Source organism: Manacus candei, unplaced genomic scaffold (genome assembly GCF_025592945.1).
Source record: "Manacus candei isolate 608988 ecotype Guabito, Panama unplaced genomic scaffold, ASM2559294v1 h1tg000015l, whole genome shotgun sequence".
NCBI classification, from domain to species: Eukaryota; Metazoa; Chordata; class Aves; order Passeriformes; family Pipridae; genus Manacus; species Manacus candei.
Window position 1 is genome coordinate 8,942,189 of NW_026138063.1, and position 18,334 is coordinate 8,960,522.

Below are 18,334 nucleotides of genomic sequence, written 5' to 3' on the forward strand. Positions count from 1 at the left end.
GCTGATCCTCACAGGCAAAACCAGAAGGTTCATAAAACTCCACATTTAAAAAATCAAATCATGTTTTTTTAAGAGGATCTCATGAACTTGGGCTCCCATTTATGTGTCTCAAGTGCCTGGCGTAGAACTCCACTAATGATTGCCTGGGTCAGGCCATGATTCGAGTGCAGAGGTGCTGTTGGATGCAGAGAGCCAGAGGGCTCTGCAGCACTCAGATGGATTGGGGGGAGGAATCCTCTTTCCATTTATTATATTCCTGTTTTAACTTCATGGCCTCAGCATTGCCCTGTGCACCCTGTTTACTGTGTGTTTCATAAAGGCCAGAGGACTCATCCCGTTGCTCTGAAACTGCTTATCCCAACTTTGGCTGGATTTACTGTTCAGGAAGAACAAACGGTTGCTTAGGAAAGTGCTGTATTTAACGAGAGAGCCGGGCTGGACTTTTTTCAAACAAACAAATAAAAGCCAGCAACTCTCAGCTTGGCATGGACTTTGCCGTTTTGTTTGTTGCATCACCCCATTGTCTTCTTTATCCCTTCTTTTTTAAAATTTCTTTGTTATAGCATTTCACAATCCACAGCCTGCATGCTATAATTCCTGAAGGAATGCAGAGCATAATGAATACTGCATGATCACAAAATAGTTCACCTCGTTTAAAGCTGTAGCAAAAAATGATGCATCATGGCTGTTTCCCAATCTTCCCTGCTTCACTGGTTTCTTTTATTTGGAGAAATTCTTTTCGCTTCTCTTCACAGGGGCTACCCAGTGAGAGGAAGTGTAACCTTTCTCCACCCAGCAACAAAAATGCAATGGTTTTGGAGCACTTCCCACTTCCATGATGTCCCTGTACAACACAGCACAGCAGTTAAACTGGCCAGTGCCTTCTTCCCTGGGCTTCAGGCAGGGGAGCTGGTATATGGAGCTGTTGGATGGCCCACACAGGGCAAGCACATGGAGAAACAAGCCCTGTGTCGTGGGAGAAACAGTTTTGCCAGACTGCTGGGGCCGGAGTACCAGCAGAACTTTTCAGCAGCACATCCACATATCGGGATATTAATTAACGGCTCTTTTTTTTTTTTTTTTTTAAAGGTCGGGTTGCTAATTTTAAAGTTTCTTGTTTTTAATTTGGGGGCTTTTCAGAAGCACATCGACAGACCGGGATATTAAGTAACGGTTTATTTTAAAAAGTCAGGCTGCGGTTTATTTTAAGCGCCTCATCTCCGCGGCCGTTGCCTGCGGGGTCCCGGGAGCACCAGAGCACCGGGAGCGGACACCTCCCGCCGGCGCCTCGCTGGGGCTGCTCGGGCGGGGCCGCGGCAAAGCCCGGCCCTGTTGGGCTCGACTCCCCGGGCGGGCCCGGCCCCGGCCGCAGCCCCCGCCCGTCGCAGCGCTGACGCGGCGGCGCCGGCGCAGCTCCGGCCCGGCGAGCGGCGGGGGCGGAGCGCGGCCCTGGGGCGGCCGAGCCGGGCCGAGCCGGGCGGCGCCGCGGGCAGAGGTGAGCGGGGGGCGGTGGGCGGTGGGCAGCGGCGGACCCAGCCCCGGTCCCGGCCCGCCCGGAGCTCGGCCCCGCGCGGCGGAGCGGCGGGGCCCGGGCGCTGCCGGCGGGGGGCCGCGGGCGGGCGGGCGGAGGCCGCGGGGCGCCGAGTGTGGCCGCGCTGCCTGCCGGCCCTGCCCGCGCCCCGGCCTCCCGCCCCGCCGGGCCCGCCCCGCCGGGCCCGCCCCGGGTGTCCGGCTGCCTGGCGCTGCCGCGGGGGTTTGGCTGGGCCAGCGAGAGCAGGGATTCAGGGGAGAATCCAGGGACGCAGCACGGGTAGGCTCTCCCTGACTACAGCCTGGGAGAGTCAGGGCGCTGCTGAGGCTGGGAAGCTGTAGAAGGGGATTTTCATTTGTTGCAAGAGCTTTGTTTTTCCATCATGGGGCTCTCGACCCCACTGCTCTACCCCCAGGTTGTCTTTTGCTCGCAGAGGCCCCCAGTCTCTCTGCAGTGTAAGCAGAGCACCGATCTGCTCCAGTGCTGTTTGCCCTCCCCTCCCGGAGCCCTCCCAGGCTGGGATGTGCTGGCCGGGCAGGGACGGGAGCTCAGCCGTGGCAGCTGACACAGGTGGGTGCTGAGCCAGGTGACAGGCACAGCAGAGCTGGGCTGCTCAGCTCAGCACTGGGTTTAACTAATGTGCTCTCCCTACAGCCATTTCTGAACTCCACTTGTTCTAGTCTAGACTTCTAGCTCAGAAGTGGATTCCCTTTGGTAATACCCTCACCTCTTCTTTATCTGTGTGTGTTGCTAACACAAGAAGATAAGTCATCTTTCAAAGCTGCAGAAAAATGTGTTTAATACTTGTGAAAATACACTCTTTCTTAAGGAAAGCTTTTGGAAAGTATCAACAAGACCCTTGACCTCAGACATATACAAGGACCTCAAATGAAATTTCGGCTTCTGTTCCTTTCACAGAACTTGGACAGCAAAGTTTGGTAGACTTTGTTTCAGCTACTTCCATGCTTCTGCCTTGCAGAGGTATTCAGGGAGGAAGGGACAAAACTTGAGTTAATGAAAGCTTTTCCATTAAAGTCAGTCTAAAATCCAAAGATTAAAAATTATTTATGTCCTTATGCCTTACTTGTACAAAAGGAACTTTGGGTTCTTTAATCTAAAATTTTCATCACTCTGATTTGTGACAGTATTTCTCTTAAATGTTCTGTTATCTAATACACATATTTCCACTATTGTGGTTTAGTCCAAAGGAGTTGAAGCCTTGCAGTGTGACCGTGAGGTCATCAGCTGCATGCCCTGCCATGTTCCTGTGAGTCAGTACCTTCGGACTTTGGCCATTTCTGTGTGGTCTTGTGCTAGTGAGTTATGTTTTGTCAAAGTGCTTTTCCCTAGGGCTTGTTTCACCTCTGGAACAAACTGGTTCACAGTTCACAGAACTGTGCTGCTCAGAAAAGGATGCGAAGAGGAGTTAGTTCCCAGTGCCCTGAGTCTGTGTCACTTCTGCATGTGCTACTTGAGTCATTTCAGACTTCCTGACATTACCAGCTTATGTCTGGCCACGTGGTGGTTTGAGGAGAGACACCCTTCCCCAGCTTCCTCTCTCCCTTTCCAATTTTGGATTCCACTTGCGGGAGGGAAGGCATCTCCTTGCACAGCATATCCCAGCTCCTCAGTTTCAGGCTGGCTTTCTCTTTCCTACTTAATTCCTGTCCTTGAGGACTGCCCTGATCTCCACCAGTAAAGGCTGGACTTGATGTTGCAAGAACTGCTGCCTCCCATGGGAGCAGGTGATGCATGAGTTACTCCTGCCTGCACAAGGCCACGCTCTCAAGGCTGTTTGCTTTATTTAGGTTACTGATGCTCTTCAAAACAAGCCTCTTTTATAATTTACATATCTATATTAAAATCTGGACACCCTGGGGTTAAAAAATAAGAACCTAAGAATTGGCAAGTGAGCTGTATTTGTTACCATTTCTGTGTGTCTCATGGTCCTCCGGGCACCCGGATGCAGCCCTAGACGGCTTGTGGTGATCTAAGCATGAAGTAGCTCTGCTGCAGTGCTCTGGGTTTGTTCTGCACTGGCGTGGACAAAATATTTCTGTGGCCTGACACTTCAGGTGTCATCTAGAAACCTTTGTTAGGGTCCTGTCAGCAGCATTTGATGGGACTGCCTTTCCCATTTCCGTGCTTTTCAGTTAAGACCTGGGCTTTCTAAACCTGCCAAAAATAAACAGGAGTGCTGGGGACTAATGAGTGGTTAAATGTTAACAGGGTTAAAATGAGTGAAAGATGTGAATGTATAGTGTCTTTTCCAGTACTCCCTTTCACTGAAGGTGATTTAAGTTGCAGTGTGCAGGTTGAAAATGGAGTGAACTGCTAATTGCTCTAACGAAAATACAGCATTATCTGCACTGGATTTGTTACTCAAAGGATCAACATCCTCATGTTCCTCCATTCCTGTGCAAGTGTTCAGTGAATTTTAGGCAAGCTTTATGTCCAGTTGATGCAGTCATGCTTTCTTGTAGCTTACCAGAGCTCTTGAGATAAGTATCTATTGTGAAAACGGAATGGCTCCCAAATATGTCTTTAAAAAATTTGAGTACAAAGCAAATTTATAATCAGAATCTGCCATTAATACAGAACTGTAACAGTTTGGGGTTGTGTTTGTCCAGTGGAAAAGAGTTTGTGCTTTTTAATATTCAGCCATTTGCAGATGGTATGTCAGACAGCTGAAGGGGTGAGGACTAATGATGGTAAATTCCTCTCACGTGTGGTCTCTGGAAGGTGTACATCTTGGGTTTAGGTGCTGGTGGTGTAGTATTGGCAGCATCCCTGTGCAGTGGAGGTGTGGGTTACACCACCCAAATGACTCTCTTAATAGTGCAAGTTCCTCAGCTTCAGAGGTTTCTCGTCTGTATCAATGTATGGGGCCAATATGTCACTTTCTCTTCAGGTTCATAAACTTTGGGTGGTGCTTGCTTTATTTTTGGTCTTGCATTACTTGCTTCAGTTCCTTGTCTGGCAGTGCATTTTTAAGCTCTCCTATTGCCTCACTGATTTACAGTGCCAGGTAAACCTGTTGATACTCCTGTAGCACTGGTGTGGAAAGTAAGTTCTTCGAGCAGCATGGTTAGTTAAATATTTGTGTATGGATTATCTTTTGTCACTCTTAAGTAACACTGCTGTTAGAAAAGTGAACTGTTTCAGCTCCTAGGACTGGGATTAAGGACTTGAAGGCCTTTGCTTTAAAGGAATCCAGACTCAAAACTGATTATGTTTGAATAGGGAAAGGGAAAAGCAGGAGTTAAATGGCTTAGTCAGACTTTTTTCCCACTTTAAGGGGAAACTTTTTTATACAGAGAATATTTACAATGTGGAGAAATTGGGGTGTGCATCACAGACAAACATGAAGTATTTTTTCATCTTATAAGTTATTACATGAAGTTTTCTTTAGTGATCTAAGGTAAAAATGAAACAGAAGGACAGGTGGGTTGAGTAGCTTTCCTAGCATCTACCTTTGTTGCAGTTTCAGAAGCTGAGTTTCATAACACTTGATGAGCAAATGATTTGATTGCTGTTGCAATTGAGTCGAAACTGTGGCACCACTCTTGTCTCGGTTCAGGTTTGCCTCAGGTCCTTTTTGTTGTCAGGACTTATCTTTGCTAGAATCTAGTTCAGTGTTTTTCTCACTGTGATCAGTAGTTCAGTCTCCAGTGGGTGAAGCGGTGGCAGCTCTGGGCCTTTCAGCTCCTGCGTACTCCAGGCTGTTCAGAAAGCCAGTGGTTGCTCATCCTTCTTCCATGTCTGAGGCCGTGCCCATGGAGGCCGTTGGACTTGGCTGTGAGAGTCCAGGGAGAAAAGTAATGACTCCATGTGCTGCAGAGCCTCAGGAGCAGTGAAACCGTTGCCTTCATCTGCTGTGCTCTCCTTGGAGTACTGAACACTCCCTGTGTTGGCAGAAGCCCCTCATGTGTGTGGCTCTGTTGAGAACCTGCCATTTTGCTGCATTTGTTTGTTTTACCTGGATGAAGTGTGGCTGGAATAAGCTGTCCTAGCAAGACTGTGGTTCGGCTGATGTTTACTGGGGCACTCAAGGAATGTTTTGTAGATACTACACACAATAGACAGACATGTAGAGTTTGTAGTGGAAAAGCAGGCATAAACTGCATCTAGTGTAGAGAAATATGTAAGTGCTCAAGAGCAAGTGTGAGAAAATTGGCACGGTGAGATGTTGTGTACTGATTTTTATGATAACTGGATTGTGTGGTGACTAGTAGTGGGTTACAAAAGAGCCAGACCCTGTTGCAGTGCTTTTATACTGTTAAGCTGTACTGTCTTGCACATCTCTGTCAGTGGAGGTGGCCAGGTTTCTTTCTAGTTGGTAGGTCTAGTGGATTCTGGACAATTTTCTTTATGATGGGAATATGTTATCCAAGTGATAAGTTACATTTTTCATCTCTGCATTTCCACTCGCCTCTCACTCCTCCACAAAAAAAAATAAATTAAAAAAATTCCAACTGCTGTTTGTATCTAAGATGAGTAGAGTGAAAAATGCAGAAGAGTTCTTAAGTCAGACTCTGAATACCTGGTTTTGCAGATGTTTAGCATTCATATTTACCTTTAAAATCCAATTGTTAATGTTTTATTTTCATTTGTAGGCCCCTTTATTTTGAGCTAGGTCATGCCTATGTGTAATGATTAGGACAGACATGGCTAAGGCAAAATCTGTTGTAATAGTCTGTAAGTCAGAATAAGTCAGAGGGGCAGGACAAATTCCATTTCTGAATCTGAGAAAAATTCAAACTGGTGTAAAATACATGGTGAGGCTGGGGCAATTTGCATGAAGCATCCCATGTTGTGTGTGCAGCTGATGCCTTCCCCTTGTGTTTCTGGATTCGTCTAACTTGGAATTGATATTTTTAGTTATGTAGTGAAGATAAACAGATATTACTATGCAGGCTTTGCACTCTTGTGTAGTCTCAGATATATCGTTATTGAACACTTTGAGATGCAGGTTTTTAGTGGGAAAAGGGATCTTTAAGATTATTAACTGGTGTGGCTGCATTGGTATTGCTTTATTAATGCAAAGATAAACACTGATTATAGAAGTTGATGGTGTGAGAGTATAGAATGGTATGGAGGGAGTTGTTGCTGGTAATATAGAGGAACTACTTCATGGAGTAAACTTTGTCATTTATCTAGTGAGAGAATCAAAATTTCTGTGGCAGTTTGTGCATTGTGGTTCCTTTAAAGGAAGATTTTGTGTGAGCACGTGAAGTGTTTTCAGAGGCTGCTCATGTTTATTGCACAAGAACAAGGGTTGGCTTTGTACAGTGCTGATGGAGTCGGATGCCTGCACACACTTGTTGATTACTTGGACTTCAGAGTTTTGTTTTTCAGAAGCCTTTTGAGGCATGGTAGTTAACTGTGCTTGCCCTACAGCGTGGGCAGTTCGAGATTTAACCTCAGGCTAGAGAGGAATATATAGTGGGAGCATGGGATGGGTGAGAATTACCTGTTTATTGCTTTACCTTTAGGGAAGGTGAGTGAGAAGAGCTTGTTTGCACACAGAACCGTTGCAACTATTGCTTATTTTTCCTTTTGGTGCAAGTGAAAATGTCCAAGGGAATGTGGGATTGTGATTGGAGGAGGGGTGGAATTTTAGATAGGCATGTGGCCTGCGGAATGTGCCTTAGTGTTTTGTTATTATGTTACACTCCAGATAACTCTGAATTAATTTCCCTTATTCTTTCAGCTGTTTTTCAAGATCATAATGCAGCAGAAAAATGAAAAGCCATAGAAGACATTTGCTTTGGAAAAGAAGTCAGTTGCTGGCCCAATCTAGAAGATGGACCGCTGTTTTTGGGAAGCTTGGGAAATACTGCTTCCAAAAGCAATTTTTCCTAACTTAGAAGAAAATACAGAGTGCTCAGCTATTTGTGAGTTTAAATCCCAACAAACTGTACAGAAGACTGCAGTGCATAAGGAAGACACTTGAGCTCCAAAGCAGGTGGGCTCCTCATGTGCTTCTAAATGCAGAATCCTGTCCAAAACCTACTTTTGAATCATACAGCTTTCCTTACAAAACTACTGAGAGTAAAAAGATCCCATCCCTATTGCAGAACCGAAAGCCCATCTGGAGAAGCAGTAAGGAAACTCAACAATGAACCCTTTGAGAGTGAAGATCCCTTGAATGAAGAATTTGAAACTGTTGCTGTTCTTAATAGCATCTCTGGCAATATCCATTATGTCTCATGTGGTACGCTGGAAGGTTCTGCCTTACCTGTAAAGGAAGGTGGTTTTGTATATAGTGGGGAGGAGAGCAATAATGGTGAGGGCAACACAGTCCTGGTAGTTTTAAACAACTATAAAAGGAAATGCTGTTGCAAAGGGAGTGGAATGGAACTTGTGGCCTCTTGACAGCTCTGAAGAGGTCCAAATTTAACCATCATACTGTAAAAAAGAGATTTTTATTTATGATGCATAAGAAACTTTCTATGGTTAGGTTTCGGTATAGAATCATAAAATCCCCGAAACTTCGAGCAAGAGGCAAAACTTGCAAACTGAGAAAAATCAAGCCAAGGTGGGTGAAGAAAGCTACAAGGGACCATCAAGAGACGCTTCAGTGGGATTTTGAAAGTGGATTGTGTAATTGGTTTTCCTACTGGAAATCTAAAAGTAGCCGTCTTTGGAACCGGTACAGCTTATCAGATATGAACAATAATACACCCAAATCTTTAGGTGAGGAGAATGAAATCTGTGCACCCGAGATCTGCCGTACACAGGACGCGTTCCCGTCTGCTGAGCCGTGTTCTGAGGGTCCGGGATCCGGAGGGCAGGATGGCAGTGTGGATGCTGTCCCACCAGAACTGCACGTTAGAGCTTCTCCAGAGGCAGAGGCCTTGCACCAGGTGGAGACCAATGGGGCTCTGTCAGAGAATCATTGTTCTGACATTTTTGCCCCCGCGACAGAAAAACAAATTGCTGTTTCAGATCGAGATGGTGCAGAATCCAAGGAGGTTATGGGTGTAGATGGAACGACGCTGTCGCAATCCTCCGTGCAAGATTCTGTTGTTGATGATAATTTTGCAAATGGACCTTTATCCATGGAGCTGACACAAAATGAGGACAGCTCTAGCCAAATGGAAGTAGAGGGCTCCTTGGACATTTTTAGTTCAAAATTACTAGATCACCCTTACTGTAAAAGTCCTCTCGAGGAGCCTTCAGCGGAAAGCACAGGACTGAAATCAGGAACTCGGAAGGGAGGCAAAAGGAACAGTCAGAAAGCTTCCCGGGTGGCTGATGAGCAGTTGGCAACGTGGCTTTGTGGTACACCTTTTACATATCTTAGGGCATCCAGGAGTTCCTGAGAACTGCTGGATGTATTGTGGAGTTTACATGTTGCATTAATTCCTTTATAAAAATGGTTTCTTATCATGAATTGTAAAGGCTGCTTAGCATAACACTTGCTGAAGTGAGGCTGCAAAGAGGAGAGCTGCATGGAGGAAGGACAAACCAATGGTTATCTGACAAGCTGTTCTAAGGAATAGTTGAGGGGTGCCTCTGCTTATTTTGTTTTAGAGAATACAATGTAATTTAATTGGAATCTTTGTGGAAAATTGTTGATGGAAATTTTAAATGTCTGATGTGGTTTCAGAAGATGATTCAGTTTTTTAAATGTTTTAAATTATTACTCTTAATTAGGTTTTTGAAAATCCTAGGTATTCTAATACTTCCACCCTTATCCTCTCTTCTCTTGATCTCTCTTAGACTGAAACTAAATCGCTTTAACTCAGGTTTTGATAGCCAAATACTGTTCATTGTCCCTTAGCTTTCTCTCTGATTGTTCATAAAGTAGGCTTAATGAATCTTATTAGACAATACTTTTTAAAAGGGCAAAACTAGACTTAGCAAAGGTTCAGCAAAAAGGCTTTGGGATTTTTTTACTCAATGCTGAGCATGCAGTATATGATAGTCTCTCCAAAGAGGAACATGGTAAAAATAGTAATGGTGTCTCATTTATGTATAGCAGCATACTACACACATCGTAAGGAGCAGTAAGCTAACACGTTGTGCCATCTGATACCATTAATGTAAGTTCAGTGATGTTCTGACAGCTGAGGTCTTCCTTTGGAGAAATTGCCTTTATAGAGCCCCATACACCTGAAGCTGTTTTTAACTAGTGTTAAAGGGATTGTTTGAAGTTTGACATGCTCTGATTATTCTGCCCACCTTTTTGTCCTTCACTTTTGCAATTGTTTCTCTAAAGCAAAATATGAAAAAGGAGACAGTGAACCTCAAAAAAGGATTTAGCTTTCCACATCCATATCTGCATGGGAGATGTGTGGGAGGTGTTTCTCTGTGACTGGCTTTATGTGATCCAGCAAGGACCAGACACTGTGAGAAACTGAGAAACTGTGGTACCCCAGTGAACAGACCACTTCTGCAATGGAGTTTTGAAGTTTGTCCATCAGAAAAATGGGTGTAGTCTTTCTGTAACAGTCAAGAACCAAGGTTGTATGGGGATGGCAAAGGTTAAGTTTTTGTAGTCTGGTAGGCAGTCACGTTCTTGTTCATGACAGGCCTGAATAGTTTAAAAAAATAAAAAGGCAAACAGCAGATGCACTAAACTTTCTCACACTTGACAATTTTAAGAGAATTCTTACCTAACCTCTGTATGAAAGTAGGTGAGACCAATTTCTGTTTTCTTCAGAGCTGAGGTTTCCTCTCAGAGGATTAAAACCAAGTCCATGCTACATACATATTCATACTGTACATACACATATACTGTTAGTATAGTACTTCTGAGTTTTCCTAGCTGACAAACTGTAAAAAAAAAGAATTTTAGTTGTAGTATAACTATGTATAGGAGTTCTTGTGTGTTTAGGAGTGTTAATATTAACTGCACCCTAAAAGATAGTGCTAACCTGGCAAAAGTTCCTGGGGTAGAAGCTTGAAGGAGATGTGTTAGGGCTGCTCTCAAGTTTCAAATTTCTCTGCAGCAGCTGAACTCAGATATTAATGGGCTGCACTGCTTAGTGCATTCTGATGTGCTATTAGGTATCAAACAGAGCCCTGTGGTAAATCCCGTTCATTATGGGTATCTGAGTTTGCACCAGGGCTGAACTTTATGTTTCTTCCTTGAGTTACAGCAGCCCAAGCAAGGTCAGGGTCTAGCTAGAAGTCTCCTGGAACTCTACTGCTGTTAATTGTAATGACAAGAACAGTTCTTCCTCAGTGTATGAATGAAAAGCTTTTTAAATTTTTATATACTGAAAGAGAATAAGGTGCACTCATAAGCACCATGCGTTGTCTATCTAGACTGCTACCCAGAGTGAGAAATGTCCTCCCTGTCACCATGTACTAAGATGTAAGGGATAAAAGTTGTTAGGCAAATGTGAGGCAGAGTTGCAGGAAAGGTTATCTTCCCATGAAGAATGTTTCCTTGTGGTCTGATCTTGCTCCTCAATCCTCCCTGCCATCCTTCTGTCACACTTGTTATATCTTCACTGCTTTTCTCGACTCGTGTTTTGGTTTTTTCCCTTGGTCTCTCTCCTTTCTTTTTTTATTCTTAGTGGTGTTTTTCTGCCACTTTTTTTCTGTTGAATGTTTCTCTCATCTTGCTTCTTCCTATCTTGACCTTGGAAGTTTCCAGGAAATATTGTTAAAGCCTTGGTAAGCAGAGAACTGAACATATATTGCACTGTGTAGTGATGTTTTCTGCCATCACATCCCGGCCTGAGAAGAGTCCTGGGCGTCGTATTAGTGCAGTTTCCCTGGACTCTGATCTCAGATCGAGCTTTCTTTACACAGAACATGTGTTTTCTGCTGCATTTGAAAATTCATTTTCAAAAAACTGGACACCTTGGTCTTTTTTCTTTTGTTCACTAGCAAGTGTTGAAATCCTGTTCTCCCTCTGTTCTCTTTCGTTCTCAAAGTGGTTTTGGATGCTTGTGTGGAATTTATATCTCTAGTCTTCCAGTCTTATGTTTGAGGAAGAAAAAAAAAATCTTATTTTCTAAGTTTTTTAATTCCTCCAGCATTCATCTCTTCATTACTTACAAGTTAATATCTTTCGTTTCTGCTGTTGTGGTCGCCCAGTGCTTTCCTGGGCAATGGCAGGCTGACATGGCTGTCCATGTCACCTTAAATACCATCCCTGCGATACAAGGGTAAAGGAATTAAACTTGCTGGGAGTCTGTCTGGCATCTTTTCCGTTTGCCGTGGTGGCAGCAGCAGAACTGAGCAGACTGGAAACACTCTGCCAGCTAAGGCTGCCTGCGTTTGAGGAGAGTAATTCTGCCTGCCATAAGGACAGGATACTGTGGTTTCAGTGAAACCCATTGCAGGAACTGATGGCTTTTCATGTTGCAGTAAAATGATTTAAATTTGATGTAGATATGTGTATGTGTAGGTTTGTGTATATATGGCAAGAACGAGGTCTGATCTTTTCCTGTAAAGCTGAGTGATCAGATTCACACGTCTCTGTTTTTGTGCTTCTTCCCCTACCCCTACTTTTATATAACGCTGCCAATTTGAGCTTAGTTTTCTTAAATATATGCTTGCCATGTGTGGTGCTGTGTGTTGGTTGGGTGCAGTGATTGCTGCTCGAAAGAGCTGGCTGCTTTGTTGGAGTGGTGGACTCAGAAGGTTTTTATATGTTTGCACTTTCATTTTTTCTGGTATATTTAAAGGATTCCTAGATGAAGTTATGAAGAAATATGGCAGTTTAGTACCACTCTGTGAAAAAGATGTCATGGGAAGATTAAAAGAAGTCTTTAATGAAGATTTCTCCCATAGGTGTGTAGCACATTCTACAGTTGGTAAAGGACAAATTGCTTGCATTGCTACTGCATGCTCCATGTCTAACAACTAGCAGAACAGAACTCTGTTTAACATGACTTTGACTTAATTTTTCTCTACATTTTCAATCCTGTTTTAGAAAACCTTTTATCACCAGGGAAATCATGAAGTATCGGGAAAAACATCCAAAACCCTCCACTTGCAATTTCCGGGTCTTCTATAATAAGCACATGCTAGATATGGATGATTTGGCTACACTGGAAGGCCAGAACTGGCTGAATGACCAGGTCAGAAATGCTTGATGTTCATGTGCTTCTCTAGTCCTTTTTAGCCCATTTGTATTAGAATATCAGTTGTGCATCTTCTGCTAACATCACAGGTGGACTATCCTTACTTTATGTTTGAGAAATAGGAGTGGTGGGTAGCTTTTACAGTGACAAGTGCAGTTAGTCTGGAAGCTGTGAGGTGTCACAGCTAGACTGGTTCCTTTTGAAAAAGTGATGTTGCACTATTTTCATAAAACAGTGGCTACCCATACAGGTTTTAGAAACTCCCCCCATCCCCAAGCTCGAGCAGATTATAAGAACAATGAAGTGAAATAGCAGACTGTGGCCCACAGCCAAAAAACTGAGAAGGCTGCAGAGCCCAGGGCATGCACCAATAGATTTAAATTGAATTAAACTACATTTAAGATTGAGAGAGACTTGAAGCAGCCAGTTATGATCTCTCTGCAGGCTGGCCACTATTAGTTCCAGAGTGCTTGTCCTTCAGACCATGTTACTGTAAAGGCTTCTCGCCATATTGCTGTTTTAATGTGAAGGGTCCTATGTTTTGTGGGAACTTGTGAATTTGGGTCTTACAATATTATGCTGTATGTATTCAACTATTTACTGACTCTTACAGATAATTAACATGTATGGTGAACTCGTAATGGATGCAGTCCCTGAAAAGGTGAGGGGTTTTGCTATCATGCAAATGTACCTTATTGAGACATTGAGGGGGAAGGGTGAAACTGAATTTCAGATACAGAATCGAGGTTCAGCTCAATGATGTTTCGAGTGGTGTTCCTTTTCAGTGGTGTTGCTCTTGTTTCAGGAACTTGTATTAGCTCTGCAGGTGGTCTCTGTGGTAGCTTAATGTTGCTGATATACCTGTAGAAGACACTTGGCCAGTGTTCACCCATCCCACTCTTCTCTCTTCCCTGGAGGTTTCTGTCTCCAGCTTATTTACTTCTAAAGTGCTGTGTCCATGCCCTTGCTTACCAGTCTGGTGTTTCAGCTGAAATTTCTGATGAAGATGAATTTCTGCTGAGATGACAAACCATGAGTGTTAGCATCTGAACCATGCACATGAGCTGCTTGCACTCACCCTCCCGCCCACCTCGTAGCTGTGGGGGCTGTAACAGCTCAAGCTGTGTCAGCTGCCTGCCTGGTGAATGTGAATTGATGTGGAGCTGCTTGGTTCCTTGGCAGTATTGACTCTGCAGGACTCTGTTTTGTGCATCCTCAACAGAATGCTTACTGCTTTGCAACTGCAGTGCCTGTTGGTGGCACTTGAGAAAAAGAAAGCAAAGAAAAATTATCAAGAAAACAAGTTCCTCCCCCCCCATTCTGTGACTAAATTTGCAGCAGTGACAATTATAAAACCCCATCTGTTTATTAGTAGGGCTGTACAATTTTCAGGTGAGACCACAAAGGAAGAACCAAACAAAACCATTCTTAGATTAGCTCTGCAGAATGTAACTCTTAAAATCTTCAAGCCCAAAAGAAAGAGCATTGTTGCTTTGATTGGGAGGTGATGGTGGTTCTTCATTAGTATTCTCTGTACTTCCCGAGTGTGTCCTGGGGTTGGGGTAGTGAAGATTGTATCTGTTTGCTTGTGTCTGCTTTTTCTTCATAGTGCATAATTGAAATCCTCATGGGAGGTTTTGTGCTGGTACCTCAGAATGTGGTTTTGAAGTCTGTTGGCATAGCTAATGGGTGTTAGACTGTTCTCAGATGCTGAATTTTCTAACTTTTTTTTACAAGTAATAACTTGAGCCTTCTACCACCTCTACACTAGCAGAATTATTAAAAGCAGATGTTGCAGATTTCTATTTGTATTAATCTGTTCCTGTAATTGCAAGGAGCTAAGCACAGAGAGTAATAGTGTTAACCTGGAGCTAAATTTTTTTTTAACATAATCCTACATTTTTTTGTCATAAATGTAGATTTTTACTATGGATCTGTCATTCCTTAAAAATGCTTTTCAATAGTAGAATATTGTTTTTGTCAGGAGCTGGCCATAGTAGTTGAATACAGAAGACCATGTTGTTGGACTAAATCTCGTAACTGTTTTGATGAATTCTTCTTTTTTTGTGTCTCAGCTTCCAGCAACTAAAGCCAGAAGTTACTCCCTTCTTCACCACCCCCGCTTTTCCAGTCCAATGTTCTCTTCCTTGATCCCTGTAAAGAACAACAAAAACTATAATTCCTTATCATGGTGTTTTTCTCCCAAGTCTGTCCCCAACAAAAAAATTAAACATGATATGCCTGGAGATACAAAAATGTAAATATAAATGCTGCAGTGGCTCACATCATATATTATAGGGAAATAAGGCTTATTTTATTAGCTTGCTGAAGAGCAGCAATAGTTTAGGCTTGGCAAAGCCTCTGTTTGTCCCTACTGGGGTTGTGTTTCTAAACCTGCATTAAATATTGCCTCATTACAAGTTGTTTTGTATAAATTATCCTGGGGGAAGGGGAATGACTGTGCATGAAGATTTCTGTGCTCATTCCTCCTCTCTCTCTTTTTTAGGTTCATTTCTTTAACAGCTTTTTTCATAGACAGCTCGTAACCAAAGGATATAATGGGGTAAAACGATGGACTAAAAAGGTATCCTTGTTAGTTCTCGGGTTCTGGTGGGCTGGGCTGAATCACTAACTTGAAACTGGGTTACAGCGTGTTATCTGCAAAGGATGGATTGGCAAAGGAGCTGAACAAATTGGGGAGAGCTTGATAAAAATAGTGTGGCACTGTTCAAGTTAGTATGGGGATGTTGTGAAAATGTACTTCTAATGGCTAAATCTTCAGTGGTAGGTTATCTCTTTGTGTATGTTCATGCAAGTTGTTAATTTAACTGCAAGAAACGTCTCCTACTGCTCCTGGCAGTTCCAGGTACACTAATCTGTGGGAGACCAGACTTAATTCTGCTTCTTCCTTTTATCTCAAACTGGCATTCTGTGACAAAATCAAGTTGTTACTCCTGAGTAACACATACAGGTACTAGAAAGCAGAAATTAGAGACCCATGGTTAATAAGCCAAACTGTTGTTCTCATGGCAAGAATAGAATTCACCTTGCTTTCCAGAACCCGCACCAGATCATGGGCTCTGATATTTTCAGAGGCAGCTAATACAAAGAGCAATACTCTCCTTTTTTTTCTATGAACATTTGTCCTTTCTAATATGGGCAATGGGGCAAGACTAATCAAGGGCCATGTTTGAATATATGATCTTTCTACAGAAGCACTTAAATAGCACACATCTGTGAAATGCTAGAGATGAACTCATTATCTAAATATAAAATCTATTCATATAATTTATTAAAAATCTCTTTAAAGTGAGATGGAATACTGGTGCTTAATATTCCCAGATATTATTTTTTTAAAAGTTCTTTTTCTGCAGCAACTCAAGTTTTGCAAAAACCCCAAAAATGAAGGTAGATTCTGGAAGCAGAGCCTGTATTGCTGCTGCTTCTGAGGGGGTACCAGATGAGAGCAGGACAGCTCTTTAGACATTTACACTTAAAATTCTTGAAGAATCTCTAAAGCAAGATTGAGGACTAAGCATTTCTATGGGAGGGATTCTGTAGACTCCTTCATCCTGCAGTATGCAATTAAGGGGAAGTTGTGTCTGCTCTTTAAACACACCAGAGTATTGCACCAGGTTTTATATATGTGCTCTCCTGGGATACCGGATATCCTGTTCTGTGTCTTGCTGCAGTGGTTTGAGCTGCTGTCCCTTCTGGTCAAGGATCACACTGACACTCCTGATCCATTCTCATGTCATCTGACTCTGTGCTGTCTTAGTGAAGTGAATTTGGGTTGCCACCAATCTTCCTGTACATCAGGTCTTAACTAAAGACCCTCCCAGCTTTTGGCTGCCTCTTTCCACTCTTCTGCTACAGGTTTGCACACCTGCAGTAATCCAACAGCTAAAGCCACATGAGGACCCTTGAGTTTAGCATGGCTCTGCTGTTGCTGGACATCACAGAAGGTGTAGTTCATTTATCTTTTTCCAGTTTTCTTTTGTGGTCTCAGCTTGCTGCTGGCTGACATCCGTCTGCTTCTCTCCAAGAATGATGGATTGCCCTGCAGTGAGTGTGCTGTAATCTGGTCAGGAAGCAGTTTCTGCAGGTGGGAGCAGGGTTGATGCTTGTCACAATCAAAGGACTGCTGTGAGCAAGGCTCAGCTGATAACTGCTATGAATGCCCAGGCCTTTTTGTCTCTTCAACTTCCCATTGTTACTCAAAAAATACACTTTCCTCTCCTACAAAAGACCTGTCTTTGCCAGTAGTGTTGCAATTATGTACTGGTCAAATTGCACAGTGCTTAAAAAAAAATAGACATCTTCCCGCAGGATGAGTTCATTTAGTTCAGCTTTCTATTTTTGCTTATTTTCTGGACTGCACCACCAAAACCCCAGCAATTAGACACCCGTTTCTAGAGAAGCTGGAAGAAGGAAGATCATGAAAGGCCCTGGCTTGGCTGGCTTCCAAAAGCATAAGGGATCATCTGCCACACAGACACTGGGGGTGTTGCATGTGATCTACTCATTCTGTACTTCAAGACCTTCTCCCTTGTTTGCTTGCCTGTGACCACAGTACATCTGCTACAAAGTTTAGATCAAGAAGGGATGAATCCGCTCTACCATCTCCCCTTCCTTTTCTCTGCTTACCAAAGTGTCATGCACTCCTCTGCCTTCCTCTGGCAAGTCACACAGCCTGTGTTACAGCAGAGGGAGTCAAACTGCACAGCTTGCTGGTTCTCTGGGGTGTTTGTAATGATAGCTGCTTCATAGAATTATGGAATGGTTTAGATTGGAAGAGACCTTAAAGATCATCTCATTGCAACCGCCCTTGCTGTGGGAAAGAAACCTTCCACTAGACCAAGTTGCTCAAAACCCTGTCCAACCTTGACTTGAACTTCAAGGGTTGGGAAATCCACAGCTTCTCTGGGCAACCTGTGCCATGGTCCCGCCACCCTCACAGTAAATTTCTTCCTTATATCTAATCTAAACCCTTGTCCTGTCACTTCATGCTCCTGTCAAAAGTCCCTTTCCAGCTTTCTTGTAGCTCCTTTAGGTAATGGAATGTACTAAAAGGTCTTCATTGAGCCTTCTCTTCTCCAGACTGAACAGCCCCAACTCTTTCAGTCTGTCTCCACAGCAGAGGTGCTCCAGCCCTCTGAACATCTTTTTGGCCTTCTTTGGACCCGCTCCAACAGATCCACATCCTTCTTATGTCGGAGGCCTCAGAGCTGGATGCAGTACTGCAGGTGGGGTGTCAGGAGAATGCAGCAGAGGGGCAGAATCACCTCCCTTAACCTGCTGGCCACAGTGTTTGTGATGCAGCCCAGGATGCCATTGGCCTTCTGGGCTGTGAGTGCACATTACTGAGTTGTGTTGAGCTTCTCGCCAACCAATGCCCCAAAGTCTGTCACCTGTCCACAAGGCAGCTCTGATAAAAATCTGCTCGCACTGCAGGAGTGTCATTACTGAAGATATGTAGCTAACCTAAATTGGGGCTCGATTGTATTACCGTCATTACCTAAGAAATCCCACTTCAACTCAAATGTTGTAGTGCAACGTGAGCAGGATTTGCCACGGATACACTGATGACTAACTGTGGTACTGTACAAGGCTTCTCAGCTGCTCTCTGGGCTGTAACTGTATTTTTTTTGCCTACTAATAAATTGTGTATGAGATAAATGTGAATAATGTGGTGAAAGAGCAGAGGGGATAAAAGAAGATTTCAGTTAAGGGGTGGCAGAGAGGAGACGAA

The 18,334-nt window shown here is 43.6% G+C and overlaps 1 protein-coding gene across 2 annotated transcripts in view; it reads left to right on the forward strand.

Annotated features, from left to right (window-relative positions):
* The first annotated feature begins 1,394 nt into the window (after window positions 1-1,394).
* The window catches only part of SENP5 (SUMO specific peptidase 5), an 80,169-nt gene continuing 63,229 nt past the window's right edge, over window positions 1,395-18,334 (forward strand). The window contains exons 1-6 of one of the 2 annotated variants that reach the window (XM_051781499.1): window positions 1,395-1,495; window positions 7,245-8,818; window positions 12,184-12,289; window positions 12,432-12,579; window positions 13,196-13,243; window positions 15,089-15,166. In XM_051781499.1, the coding sequence (XP_051637459.1) occupies window positions 7,867-8,818; window positions 12,184-12,289; window positions 12,432-12,579; window positions 13,196-13,243; window positions 15,089-15,166 (1,332 nt within the window). In that variant the 5' untranslated portion in view covers window positions 1,395-1,495; window positions 7,245-7,866. The remainder of the gene's footprint in view (window positions 1,496-7,244; window positions 8,819-12,183; window positions 12,290-12,431; window positions 12,580-13,195; window positions 13,244-15,088; window positions 15,167-18,334) is intronic. The other variant, XM_051781500.1, reaches the window with a different exon arrangement.